At 41.7% G+C, this 15,272-nt stretch overlaps 1 protein-coding gene across 1 annotated transcript in view; it reads left to right on the forward strand.

Moving 5' to 3' along the window:
* LOC308328811 (uncharacterized protein) overlaps positions 1 to 13,098 on the forward strand; it is a 14,946-nt gene extending 1,848 nt beyond the window's left edge. The window contains exons 2-5 of the mRNA XM_080782920.1: positions 408 to 564; positions 2,775 to 2,902; positions 6,543 to 6,809; positions 9,557 to 13,098. Of these exons, the coding sequence (XP_080639046.1) occupies positions 408 to 564; positions 2,775 to 2,902; positions 6,543 to 6,809; positions 9,557 to 9,747 (743 nt within the window). The 3' untranslated portion in view covers positions 9,748 to 13,098. The remainder of the gene's footprint in view (positions 1 to 407; positions 565 to 2,774; positions 2,903 to 6,542; positions 6,810 to 9,556) is intronic.
* Positions 13,099 to 15,272: the final 2,174 nt, after the last annotated feature.

Genomic DNA, 15,272 nt, shown 5'->3' on the forward strand with positions numbered 1-15,272 from the left:
TGGGATCAATACCGATCTTGTGCGTAAGGGGAAAATTTCCAAAATTATATATGTCAAAACTGTTCCTGTGTGGAGGGGAGGAATGTTCAGGCCGGTCTTAAAGATGCAAAACGATATTATACAGTATCTGATTTACGGTTTCTCCAGATCGGGTAAATTGCAGATCGCCGATCAAATCATTTGGGAACTCTGTCATTTCTCGACCGCTTCGGACGCGGGGCGGCTCGCCGGAACCAGGCCGGCACTCTGGCCGCGTTCCTGTGGGTCTGATAGTTCCGGGGACCCCCCCACACGGAGTTGCACCACTTGCTTCACACGGGTGTGATTTCTTTCCCAGTTTTGACTAGGATAAATGGTAAGATTGTGACAGGTATTGATTCTAAACTAAACTCTGTTCATACCGACAGGGGACCGCCACTGTAAGTCCTACACGGATGCGTTTGGATTCCATGAGAAGATATCATGCAACCGGGGAGAGTTCTGCTGCGGAAGCTGCTTGAACAGACACTGCTGCACTGATCTCTTTTGGCGTTTTGACGAGGATAAACAGGAAGATTGTGACAGGTATAACTATCTTCATACTGCCACTGTAAAGTCCTACATGGATAACATAAAATAACATGCAACGGCCGATGGCTTTGCTGCGGAAGCTCTATCAAAAGATACTGCTGCAATCGGGGCTTTTGGTGGTTAGAACAGGAACATGGTGGCAGGTATTGATTCTAACCCATTCAGAACCATGGGTTAGCCGCGCAACAAGCTTGTAGGTCTGCTATTTTTGAAAAATCTTGAAAATGTCGCGCAGACATTTGAATATATAATCTTTCACAGCGAATGTGTTTAACTCAAATCTTTGCTTCTGAGGGGTTCCTGAAACAACATATTTTCAGATGCGGGCCAGAAACATAGGTATTTCAGAAAACTGTCAGGATTTAGAAATTCCGATGTCAGGCCTAAATAGGCTAAACTTTCTTCAGGGACCACTTCTGTAAGGCCTACACAGATACTAACTGCCAAGTCTGCCATCAGAAGATGCAACTTGCATGCAACCCAAAAAGATCAATAGGTTTGGCTGTGAATAAAAATTCAGCTGCGATAAGACAATTTGGTGCTTTCCTGAAGTTAAACAGAATTGTCCTGAGAGAGGTGTGTGTGTGTGTGTGTGTGTGTGTGTGTGTGTGTGTACAAGCTCACAACGAATCGCAAGCTTGTGGATTGGCTATTTTCTTTAGTTAAGTGTCCCAGGGAGACATCACATTTCTCATTTGAGACAGAAAAAACTCAAGAGTACGTGCCCACAATACTTCATTCATGAACTCCTCACTACATAATTCACACATACTGTACAAGGAGAAATGACTGCAATGGAATTTTTAAATATGGGAATTGTTTCCACCAAGTGTTAGCCTACACATTAGTTAATAATAATAACTTGAATGTATATAGCGCCTTTCAAGAAACCAAGGGATGCTTTAATTGCCAAAATCCTGAGTCAACAAATGTCTCTTCAGTGCATACTGGATGTCAGTCACCAGCAGTGTTGTTTTTGGCAGGACATTTCTATTTTAGTCTATTCAGTCTTTGGAGTGAAACTTAATTTAGTTTTGGTCACATTTTAATCACCTGGTGTTAGTCTAGTTTTAGTCGACTAAATCTACAGTTGATTTAGTCGACTAAAATGTATTTTGGCGGGGCTTAATGCCGCTGTAATGGCTGATTTTACACTTGCTGAAAATAGCAGATCTACAAGCTGACTCGTTGTCAGCTTGTAGATCTGCTATTTTCAGCATGCAAGTGTAAAATGACTTATCTCTTGTCCACTAGTCCCTTCCTAACATTTTAGTCTAGTTTTTATTTGTTGACGAAATTGTCAATACATTTAGTCCTAGTTTTAGTCGTCGTAGCATATTTTTCATTTAGTTTTCGTCTGTGAAAAAAAGGTAGTTTAGTCGACGAAAACAACACTGCAGAGGTCTCCAATCGTCTGGCTAGTGGCTACACCACAAGTTGACACTTGCTCTGTAACATTGAGGCAGATTCTACGAATGCCAGTAGTTCTCATACGTTCAAGATTAATTTGTTAATTCCCGGTAATTCATAGTTTTAGCACGGTTCACTGTTTATCATGTTCATCTGTATGTGTCGTCATAGGTTAAATTAGACATGTGAGATGAATGAGAATTTACCATTATTTCTTCTATTTTGACATAGTTGCACAAGATCACATATGTATATTGGTTGTTAATGATATCACTTCAGCCTGTACTTTAACCCATTTAGACCTGAGGACAATTCTACAAATGCCTTCTAAATCATGATATTTCAGTGTCGGTCTTTCTCAAACATTTTCATGTTAAGGACCCCCAAAAATATATCTAATTGGCCGCCGACCCTCCATCTGAAAATAATATGGTCTGAAAAAATAGCAGATCTACAAGCTCGTAGCGCGGCACTCGTTGCCGTGCTATGAGCTTGCAGATCTGCATTTTTTTTAAATCTTTGCTTCTGGGGGGGGGGGGGGTTCCTGGAACAACATATTTTCAGATGGGGGGCAGCAAATTACATAATATATTTTGGGGTCCTTGACATGAAATATTGAGCACCACTGATTCAGAAAACTGTCAAGATTTAGAAGACATTTTCTTTTTTTAAATTTTGACGTCAGGCCTAAATGGGTTAAAACACCAAAAGGGGTTCCTGCACAGAATGGTTTAATGGATGACATCAATATGAATTTGCGTGTATTAATCGTCCAACCCCATCCCCTGTCTTAGCTACGGCATGCAGGAGACCGTTACCATCGCCTCGGGCGTGGCAGCTGTTGTCAGTATCATCATCCTCTTCATCTGCTGCTGTGTGTGTCCCTGCTGCTGCCTCTACAAGATGTGCCGCAAGCCACGACGTAAGGAACACTCAAATGTTTTCTCTTATTTTGTTGTTCAAATTACCTTTTTACACAAGATGCACTGAAATTATATTGATTATTATTAACACCCTGAGCGGCAAGGACGAGAAGGAAAAAAAAGGGAAATAAATGCAGCCTTGAGTCTACCGCAATGTTGTGGTCTTGTGGAGCTTGATCACCTCCTCCTCCTTTCCCCAAATTGCCAATCCCAATAAATCCAAAAGTAGTGTGAATACTTCCACAGCCTAATTACTAAAGGATAAACTATCAGTCTTCTCTGAAATCTGTCAATCTCAGCACGTGTTGACAACACATTTTAAACAGAAACAGAAGCTGTGTGTGTGTCACACCAAAAGTGGTGACCTATAGAATCCTGTACATTAGAATCATCACGCGATCCTCACCCCTACACAGCTGTCATTAATGAATGGTCTTGTTTGCTTATGCATTCAAGTTATACAGGGTGAAATGCACAGGCTCATTTTACATCGCTGCTGGCTGCCACTGCAGGCAATTGCACATTTCCAAGAAAGTTGTATCAGGGCACACTACTTGTCTAACAATTTGGATTATAGTTTGCTCACTTTGCTGCTGCTGCTTGAGAAAAAAAGGTAAGTACTGGACTGGAGCTCTCTCCCTTTCTCTATCTCTCTCCCTTTCTCTCTGTCTCTCGCTGGGGTGAAGACGTGCATGCTCTTTCTTTCTCTCTCTCTCTCTCTCTCCTCTCTCTCTCCCCCCTCCCTCCCTGGGGTGTGTGGGGGGAGATTAGTTGCGCTGCCTTCGACAGCGCTATACTTCTCCAGTAGTAATCTGAGTTCCCAGAAGTTTTATTTTTCGCCACTAGGCGGGCGAGAAAGACTTCTGGGAAAAAAGGAACGTATCCCTGTGAGGGAAGTACGTTGCGCTCAGAATCAGAGCGGACACTCCCCTTTCCGGTCTGAAGCACTGTGCATACCATGAAAATAGTCCGAAGGGAATCCAATTCCAAATTGAATTGTAGTAGGCCACCACCGCTCAAGGAGCAATTGTTTCCCTTCCGTCTTATTTAGATGTAGCGCCCACTCCATGTGGAACCCGCCCCTGTCTTTTGATTCGCATTTCATTTGAAACGCAACGCACTGGGCCACGCCCCTGCTGCACAGGATCTGAGGCCAATTTTCCTAGACTATTCTAGTAGCGGTGCAGAACCGAGTGATATACTTCGCGAGTAAGCGGTGCAGAACCGAGAGAGTGACACATTATTTTGGATGTAAACTGCGCAACTTTTAGCTTTTTTGATCGGTTTTGCTTGCTCCAGGGAGGCCCCTGGAGACTCGAGGCCCGTTTCAATTGAAACGATTGAAACATATATAAGACCGCCACTGAAGGGAGAACAGGAACGTCTAGTAACGCAACCAATAACGCGACAAAAAAAAAAAAAACTAAGCAACGAAATTTGCTAGAAAACTAAAAAGCAATTTTCTATACGTCAAAGCAGGAGCAGTGTTTGGGAAGTGCGCCCAATGGCAATCCTTTTAAAAGCTCACTAGGGGAATCACAGCAGCCAGTTTGAGTCTGGTCTGTAGGTCATTCCCATCAGACCAGGGTCCGAAATAAGCAAGGCTTTTTCCCCAGCCTTACATTCAGATCCCGTGCATTTTGAAGGGACCATTGTGAGGGACACCCCAGATTGTTGTGCAGTCTTTACTACAGAACAAGTGTGTTTTGGGGCTGCCAGTCTTGGCCAGAGCAGAAGGGTGTGGGTTAAATTCCAGCGTCTGGCTCCTAGCATCTCTATTTTCCCTCTCCCACACCCCCATGCTCTTTCCCGTTTAGTCTCTCTCGCTCTCTAGCCCATTCTGAATGGGAACCCGTTTTGGTGTTTTAAGCATTATGTTATGCTTTAGCATTATGTTATGTCTTAGTTTTAGTCGACAAAATCAACACTGCTGTCTGTCCCTCCCTCCCCAAACGTGTGATTCCAGTCTGTGGTTCTAGCCAGGCTGTCCTAGTTTTCCAGACGGTAGTCTGTCTCAAAGTGCAGCAGACTGAAGCAGAGAGGGAGGGAGAGAGAGAGAGGGAGCGAGCGAGCGAGCGTGGAAAGTCCTGAGTTGAGGCTGTTGCATGAATGTTTGTCGGGAATCCAAATCAGGAATTTCAGAACTCCACCTTGTGTGACTCATTGTTTCCACGACAACCACAGCACGTCATTGACAGGAAGTGGTCACAATGAGTCCTCACTAACTGTGGATTAGTTGTTGGTGCAGATGAACTGTCTAGTGTCTCTCTCTCTTTCACACACACACGTGCGTGCGCACACACACACACACACACACACACACACACACACGAGATATACACTTTGAACAGCCCTGGACAAACACAAGTTCTCTCTGAAAACATCCCTGTCATCAAATGCAACCTAGTGTCACCTGACTTTCTTCAAGTGGAAACACTATGAGTATCCTGCCTTCCCCTCAGTGGAAAGGATTAGCAGCCAGGAAGTAGGAATTACAATGAAATAAGAGGCGATTTGGAATACTTAGTTAGCTGAGAGACGTGGTTAAGCTTATATCTGAGTTATGTTTTTGTTTACTCTTGAGTCGACGTGACAAATCTTCAGCATGTCGTATCACATCAGAGTTTGATCACATTTAGAAACTGTTTGGACAAATGAGTTGGACTAACTGGGTGAATATAGCACCGCTTTCATTAGTTTTCTGACTGAATGTTTGTGATTATTGCGCAATGGAGGCAAAACGAATCTCCTTTTTGATGGGCGCTAGTGATTGGTTGAGGGGTGCTACTGCTAGCCCCTCCCATGCCCAGCGTCCGGGGTCTGTGTGAACACAAACATTGGCTTGTGATTGGCTGATCACCCCCCATAGCGATGATTTGATTGGCTGAGCAAAGTAAATATTGAAGATGAAAGAAAAGGGCAGAAAAGTGAAGACCCAAAAAGTGATTTGCACGAATTACTAAATTACATTTTGTCCGACCACGGAATGTGATGTATGATGATAGGAGTGCCCCTCACTTCACACAAGTGTGATCCCCCCCCCTTCCAAACAATTAAAGCTGTATCTTGTAATATTCCTAATTTCTACATATTGTTTTCAAATATAAATTAATAATAATAATGGTAAACCTTTTACTTTTGAAAGCATGTATACAAAATAAGTGGTTATAAAAAATATATATAATACAAATATTGACACATTGAAACAACACTGGGATAACATGCAGAACTACTACCGGTACTTTTAACCCATTTTGGGTTAAAAGTGTTTTAAGCGTTATGTTATACTTTAGCTATTGAAAAATTGCAGATCTACAAGCTCATAGGTGCCGCGCTACGAGCTTGATCGTGAAAATGTGGCGCAAACCTTTGAATATATTCTTTCAGAACGAACATTTTTAATTCAAATCTGGTCCCTGGAACAACATATTTTCAGATGGTGGGTCGGCGGCCGATTACATATATATTTGGGGGTCCTTGACATTAAAATGTTTGAGAACTGTCAATTTTTTTGAAGGCATTTGGTAGAATTGTCCTCGGGTCTAAATGGGTTTAAAAAGTCAGAAGTTCTACACCACCACACACACCACAGAAGTTCTCTATTCTCATCTCCTTTCTCTTCCTGTGTTTTCTCCACAGCTGTGATAGCCACCACCACACACACCACGGTGGTCACCTCTAATCCCCAGGGGGTCCATTACCCCCAGCAGCCGACGGCCCACGCACCGCCACAGTCCTACCAGGGCGGGCAGTATCCAGGCCAATACCAACCGATACCCGCCCAACCAGGCTATGGAGCGCAACCCCAGGGCTACGGGGCGCAACCCCAGGGCTACGGGGCGCCCACCGCGCCCTACCAGGGGCATCCTTACACGCCGGGACCCCCACCCCCGTATCAGGAAGCTGGTGAGTGTTTGAAATAATAATTACAATCCTACTATAAATGCGCCACGTCTCTGTGTGTACGTGCGTGCGCGCGGTTGTAATGCACGTAACTCAAGAACGGTTTGCACCACTGACTTCACATTTGACACACGCGTTCCAGACTCCGCAGGGAGTGCAGTGCCCGGTATCGAGTTGTTCGGACCCACGGTTCTCCAGAACCACCACAAAAAGCTCTGGTCACCTGTGCAATTCCCAGCCTCTGCCTCAGCCAATTGATTGCCATGGCAACCCCACACCTGCAAATTGATTACTTTACCACTCCACTTTTCACAGTCAGTTTGCACTCTTCAGACACAGGCAGACTGGCAGATACAGAGATCTCCATGTGGGACACAGACACATAGTTAAAACGGGTGCTATGACAAGTTGATAACTGGTATTATTTATTAGGTTCCCAAGTTGCATCGCTCTCAAGTAGGCCGGTGGCCAACAGGCACGTACAGGTCTAGTACTAGTAATGCGTACACTTTTCTTTTCCTAGGTACTGAAAATCGCTTAAATTACAGAAAATTAATAAAAACAGCTTTATTGACATTATAGTTTTGTGTCCGCGTTTGTCCACTCTACCTCCTGAGCCACTGCTGGCTAAAATGTTTATCTGAGTATATCATTTCTAAAAGCCATATTATATATTTTTGAGGGGGGCCCTATATACAGGTTTAATGTTTGTTTTTAGTTCAATTGTGAGGCACCCATTTAGACCTGGGCTCGATTAAAAAAATGTCTTCTAAATCCTGACAGTTTTCTGAAAAAACTCATGTTTCTATGTCGGTCAAACATTTTCATGTCAAGGACCCCCGAAAATATATGTAGTTGGCTGCCGACCCCCGTCCCAGGGACCCCCCCAGAAGCAAAGATTTGACTTAAAAACGTTCGCTCTGAAAGAATATCTATTTGAGGCACATTTTTTAGATTTTTCAAAAATAGCAGACCTACAAGTTGTAGATCTGCTATTTTTCAATAGCTAAAGTATAACATAATGCTTTAAACCACCAAAAGGGGTTCCCGCCCAAAATGGGTTAAAGCAAGGCATTTTTAACACTGGCTGCATCCCAGGTCTCTAAATTAAATCCTTGTTTTCCTCACGAGTTGTTCCTTTCTTTGTGCCACAGGAGATGAGGAAACAAACAAACAAACGGCTCTGTAGCGCCACGTTAACCCATTCTGGGCGGGAACCCCTTTTGGTGTTTTAAAGCACTATGCTATACTTTAGCTATTGAAAAATAGCAGATCTACAAGCACGCGACGCTACGAGCTTATAGGTCTGCTTTTTTTGAAAAATCGTGAAAATGTAGTGCAAATCTTTCAATATATATTCTTTCAGAGAGATCGTTTAACTAAAAATCTTTGCTTCTGGGGAGGTCCCCTGAACAACCTATTTTGAGATGGGGGTGTCGGCGGCCAATTACATATAATCTTGGGGGTCCTTGACATGAAAAGGTTTGAGAACCACTGATATAGAAACATGGGGTTTTTCAGAAAACTGTCAGGATTTAGAAGACATTTGTAGAATGTCCTCCGGTCTAAATGGGTTAATTGTCAAAGGTGCACTGAATTTCTCTTCCGGTTCAAGTGAGGATAAAGAAGGCGAAAGACTTGGGATGCAGCCACTGGGTACTTAACATAATTACCAGGCAGGTTTCTGGTAAATGCATTCAAAATAGCTGCAGCCGGATGTGGAGGAGTGGATACTGTTGGCGTTGCAAAAGCATACGTCTGAATAAAAAAAAAAAAGAGAACTGGAGGCTGAACTGAAGTGTATTTATTTCTCGGGGACCGAACTGAGCCTGTGGTTGCTGAAACTTCCTGACAAATAACGTAATACCAGAAAAGCGTACTTTAGTCTAGTAGCCAGCCCATAGAGCCCCATTGTGAACCCGGACATGTTGAGTACACCAAGGTTTTATGTTATAAATGTTTAGTATGGGTCCCCAGCATGTAGAAACTGCTGGATGCTAACTTGCATATGTTGGGCAATTTTCATAATTGGCATAATATGTGACCATACCAATTACAACCTATAGAAGGCAAAATATTCAAAATTTCATCATGCTTTATGTGAGTTTTGCAAAAACCTTCTATAGGTTGTAATTGGTATGGTCACATATTATGCCAATTATGAAAATTGCCCAACATATGCAAGTTAGCATCTGGCAGTTTCTACATGCTGAGGACCCATACTAAACATTTATAACATAAAACCTTGGTGTAACCTTGGTAACATGTCCGGGTTCACTTTTTGGCTACTAGGCTACTTTGTGGTGGCTTCACTTGCTCTTTTATATTAATCGATTCTGAACGGGAACCTCTTTTGGTGTTGTAAGCATTATGTTCTACTTTAGCTATTGAAAAATAGCAGATCTACAAGCTCATAGCACGGCACCGAGTGCCGCGCTACGAGCTTGTAGGTCTGCTATTTTTTAAAAATCGTGAAAATGTGGCACAAATTCCCAATATATATTCTTTCAGAGCGAACGTTTTTAACTCAAATCTTTGCTTCCGGGGGGGTCCCTGGAACAACATATTTTGAGATGGGGGCAATTACATATATTTTTTGGGGGGTCCTTGACATGAAAATGTCGACTAATATAGAAACCATGGGGTTTTTCTGTATACTGGCAGGATTTAGAAAACATTTCTAGAATCGTCCTCGGGTCTAAAAATGGGTTAAAATACAAATGTTTTGTTGTTCTTGTCCCCCCCGGCAGCTCCCGGCTACTCTGCCGCTCCGATGCCTTATAGCCAGGCAGCGTATGCACCCGGTCTACCGCCGTACCCTCTCCAGCCCCCGGCCCCGGCCCAGGCCCAGGCCCAGGCCAACGCACCGCCCGCTCAGCCAGACTACCTGGCCCAGCCCGCCTACAACCCGGCATACGCTCCACCTCCGCCCAAGAACTGATATCACAACATCCTGGTCCGTGTTCCATGTGCTGGACTTTTCTTCTTCTTTTTTTCTTTTTAAAGAACTTTGAATTATGTGCGGGTTTTGGGATGTGTTTTAAACTGATGAGGGACACTTTTGCGACGTATATTTGGTGGTTAGATGTGAAAATGTGATGCCTGTTAGTTCATCTCTTGAGGCGTTACTGTACGCGTAAGGTTTTTGTTGCATGACGTCACAGTGTAACCTCAGTCAGTAAAGAATCATTATTCTATGTCTTTGTCACGGACCATGCTTGGGGAACAAAACCACTGAGTTTGTTTTATAATGTTGTATATCCAAGAAGTACATCTCATCACTTTCAAGTAGGGATGCTCCCATCAGGTTTTTTGGGGCTGATCCCGATCACCGATCATTTCTCATGATTGGCCGATACCGATCTTGTGTGTAAGAGGCAAATTTGAATATTTCCAATTTATTTTATAATCATGTCAAAACCCACATCAAAGGGTAGGTACCCTCACAAAAACATGCAGTAATCCTGGTCTCTAAACTGCCTCCCCCTGGCCAGCCGGGGCGCCTGATGGAGGGGAAAGGAACTGGTTGGAATAACGTGTTCCTTTCACGCGCTTTACGTCCAACCAGGGAAACTCCCCCCTGTCAGGTGTAAAGGAGCAACTTGGACACTCAAGCATGAAGGAAGCATGAGTTAAGTCCGTTGCTCTCCCCAGGTTGGCGGAGGGTGTGTAGAGCCCAGGATCACAGTAGATGATTGACACAGGGTTGAAAAATGGGTTACAAAATCGTGGGATAAAAAATATTAAAAAAAAAAAAAAGAAAACACATCAAAACTGTTCCTGTGTGTGGGGAGGAAGGGGAGAATGTTTAGGCCTGTCACAAAAATGCAAAATGATCATCAGTTTGGAGTTTCAGCCTCCTCCTGAACATGTCCCCAGAGTCTCCTCCTTCTTTCCTGTATGTAAATGTCCTGTTTTCCTGTTTTCCTGTTATGTTGTATGAAGATAAATAACCCTGTCGTTGAATCCACAATTCAACCGGTCTATTCACCAGCCACAGTGAGTAGGAATTTGTCCCAAAGGTTCAAATTTAGGTGGGGACTTTATAAACATTACATGATCGCTTGCTGCTGTTTTTATTTTTACACTGATGAACCCTGTTCTGTTGTGTATCTCTGAGTCATTTGTACCCCCTTGATAGACATTTTCTTCATCTTTATCAACGGTGCAAAAGATATTGCACTCTGTGAAGCAAAGGATTTTTACCTGGACTCGGGAATGAGACTGATCCTGTATAGAATTATGTTTCATTGGAAGACTCCTAGGGCTCCATTCTCGTCACCGCTAAACCCCTTATCCCTAAACTTTTTTGCCCTTTTTTTCTTTTTTTTTTGCAAAACATTTGTGAATAGTTAAAATGGTCAGTCTACAAGCTCACAACGTGTCGATGTAGATTGGCTAGTTGAACTATTCAAAAATGTTTTTCAAAATAGTCAACAAAAAAAAAGGCAAAGAAGTTTAGGGATAAGGGGTTCAGCGGTGGCGAAAATGTAGCACCTAATGTATTACCTTTTCATTAGAGGCATATCAGACAAATTGCACACAAAAAAACTGTGCCTACTGTTTGTCTCAAGCAGTAGGCGATATATCCTTTATACCAGAAATTGCAAACTTCTGTTTCTGGCCAAAAGAATGTGACTTTTACTCTTGCCTTATCCATAGATGTATTATTTTCCCCCTCTTGTTTCCTTGTTATACTCCTCGTTGTGAACTAACAGCCAAAGGGAATGTTCACGTGTTGTTCATCTGCTGTACCCAACATAGATCGTGTTTTCACCTAGTTTTTATACTTACCCTAGTTTTTACACATTTTGGGCAGGAACCCCTTTCCCCCTTCGTGTTTTAAGCATTACGTTATGTTTTAGCTGTTTAAAAATAGCAGATCTACAAGCTCGTAGTGCTCGGCCGTGGCGGCCAATGACATAAATTTTGGGGTCCTTGACATGAAAATGTTTGAGAACGACTGATAGAAACATGAGGTTTTTCAGAAAACTGTCATGATTTAGAAGACATTTTTTTAGAATCGTTCCCAGGCCTAAATGGGTTAAGGTTCTGAAAAGGTTACCCTATAGGTGCCCTGTTCACAGCAGTGCTCTTCTCAGGTGATGGTTGGTTGGAGCAAGAACAATGTACATAAAAAGCTGAAAGTACTCTAGTATATCTCATGTTTTATTTCCTTTGTGTATGTTGAAAATGCATCTGAAGCCTTTTCTGTGTTTCGTAGAATACTTGAGACTACTTTCATCTCTTATGTGCTGTACTTGCTTTGAAAACTTTTGTAGAAATGTAATCTCCTGAGCTAACATGCACTGAGAACGTTCAAGACTCCGTGCAATTTCAGTGTGTTCACACACACTAAGTTCCAGATAAAGTTTAATTTTTCTCAGGATGCTTAATAAGTGTTTCGTATGCCCACTTTTGTAGCTGTAGCTAGATGTTGACCATAGCTAGAATGTTAAATGAATGTGTAACAGATAGCTGCTTCTAGAATGAAAACGACCACGGCACAGCATTGATTCCTCTATTCAGTTGACAGACTGTGCCTTCTTTAAACCTGACATTTCAACAACAAAAAAACACACACAGAATGAGAACATTTTCTATTTATCTGTGTTTTGATATTAATGCTCGTTTTCTTCGTTTTGAGGGAATGTGGCTTTTTCCACTCTTGCTTCACTGGTGATGGGGAAGTCTTTTCATGTTGTAGACTGTCTGCCATTTTGCAATTGACCTCCATCCTGGTCCATCCCAAGGTTAATTAAATAAGTTTAGGAAGCGAAGACCGTGGAATTGAGACCATGGGAAGTTGTACATGCACACATTTGGGCATGTACAACTTCCTGGGCTCAACTGTGCATGTTTCTTTCCTTCCAGGGAGCAACATGGAGTTCGCTTCCTAACCTTATTTAATTAACCTTGGTCCCACCTCAGTTAGGTCTTCTTGTTTGATTCACAAATGTGTTTTATACTATTTCACCATTTTCTATTCATTGTTACCGGTAGTTCACCATGCTTTGGTTATCCATGTTTTGTGGCATTTGCTTTGGGGGAGAAAACTCATATTTTGTGAAATATTTACCTATAGCTATGCCTACTATCTGTTGCTTTACCAAATATTTTGTGATTAATTTTCCAAGCCATTCTGCAGTGCAGTCAGTTTCACTGTGGTCAGATTTATGTGTAACCTCGATTCTCTGGGGTAAGAATCCCTGATGTGTTTATTTTCCAACACAATATGCCTTGTCTTTTCAATTTCAGCTTTGTCTGTAAATATATGAGGATGACCAATCAATCGATTCTGTGTCCTGCTTTCTGAGGGGGTGGGGAGGTGTGCATCAGTGTTGTTTTTCGCGGCACATTTAGATTTTAGTTTTAGTCGTAGTCTCTTGAATAGTTAATTATTCATGGTTAAGCGTTGAAAACAAAATAACTGAAATATGGTTTTACATTTCAGCTCATTTCAGCCTTAATTGGCAGCTTGGACTAACCCTCCTCACACAACATACCACTTTGGTTCATTTACACGGACTAACCCTCCTCACATAACATACCACTTTGGTTCATTTAAACGGACTAACCCTCCTCACATAACATACCACTTTGGTTCATTTAAACGGACTAACCCTCCTTACATAACATACCACTTTGGTTCATTTAAACAGACTAACCCTCCTCACATAACATACCACTTTGGTTCATTTAAACGGACTAACCCTCCTCACATAACATACCACTTTGGTTCATTTAAACGGACTAACCCTCCTTACATAACATACCACTTTGGTTCATTTAAACAGACTAACCCTCCTCACATAACATACCACTTTGGTTCATTTAAACGGACTAACCCTCCTCACATAACATACCACTTTGGTTAATTTAAACAGACTAACCCTCCTCACATAACATACCACTTTGGTTCATTTAAACGGACTAACCCTCCTCACATAACATACCACTTTGGTTCATTTAAACGGACTAACCCTCCTCACATAACATACCACTTTGGTTCATTTAAACGGACTAACCCTCCTCACATAACATATCACTTTGGTTCATTTAAACGGACTAACCCTCCTCACATAACATACCACTTGGGTTCATTTAAACGGACTAACCCTCCTCACATAACATTACACTTTGGTTCATTTAAACGGACTAACCCTCCTCACATAACATACCACTTTGGTTCATTTAAAGTAAACGGACTAACCCTCCTCACATAACATACCACTTTGGTTCATTTAAACGGACTAACCCTCCTCACATAACATACCACTTTGGTTAATGTTCAGTAAGAGCAAGCTCAGTGAGCTGTATGTTTGTGCATTGGGCATGCATTAATGTTTAGGCTATTGCAATAACTTGTAGTTTGTTAGTCTTGTAGCAATGTAGGTTTTGCTTAATTTGTGCCACTAATTTTTTTTTCTCATGTGGTGTCATGCACTGTCTGGATGTGATACTATTCAAAAACTATGAAGGTCTCTTATGTATAATGCGTAAATAGCTTTTTTTATGTGGACATTTCTATACAAATACTATTATAACTTATAGGTTTATAGGGTTGTTTTTCATGAATGAATCAAGTGATAGCTTCAGTAAAAAAATACTGTACTTTTCTTTTCTCCACTTTTTAACCTTATTTACTAGTTACTTTGCAGATTTTGATTATTATTACAAAACATACTTTAACCACTTCAGCCCGATATAAATGTCGTCCTTTTGAAAATAGCCAATTACTAGATCACAATGCGTTTTGTGATGCATTGTGAGCTTTTTTTCCCTTTTTTCCAAAAGATTTTATACATTTGAAATGTTTAAATGGGGCATTCTGTACAATGACTACTTTTACTGTTGGTACTTTAAGTAAATTTAGAATTCCGGACTTTTACTTGTAACAGGGTATTATTCCATTTTGGGCGGGAACCCTTTTTGGTGGCATTATGTTATGCTATAGCTATTGAAAAATAGCAGATCTAAAAGCTCACAGCGAGCTTGTAAAGTTGTAGGTCTGATTATAATTGTTGTATCTTGAGAATGTAGTGCAAAGCTTTTAATATATTCTTTCAGAGCGAACATTTTTAACTCATATCTTTGCTTCTGGGGGAGGTCCCTGGAACAACATATTTTCAGATGGGGGTCGACAGCCAATTAGGCCTACATATATAATCTTGGGGGTCATGAAAATAGTTTGAGAACGACTGACATAGAAACATGCGTTCTTCAGAAAAATGTTAGAATTTAGAAGACATTTGTAGTATTGTCTAAATGGGTTATTCTATATATTGCACAATTGCAGTATTAAACATTTCTGTACTTTTATTTCCACCACTGGTAATGACAAAGGTGTGGAATGCTGTTCAGCAGGTACTTGTAACAACTATTTCCCTCTGTTACCTTCCTCCTGCAGCAAATCAGTGCAGCATGCAGCCATGGCGCTGGCTGTATCATCCACTCTGCTCTGTC

This window comes from Protomyctophum bolini (assembly GCF_963924005.1).
Source record: "Protomyctophum bolini genome assembly, chromosome: 2".
Classification (NCBI taxonomy): domain Eukaryota; kingdom Metazoa; phylum Chordata; class Actinopteri; order Myctophiformes; family Myctophidae; genus Protomyctophum; species Protomyctophum bolini.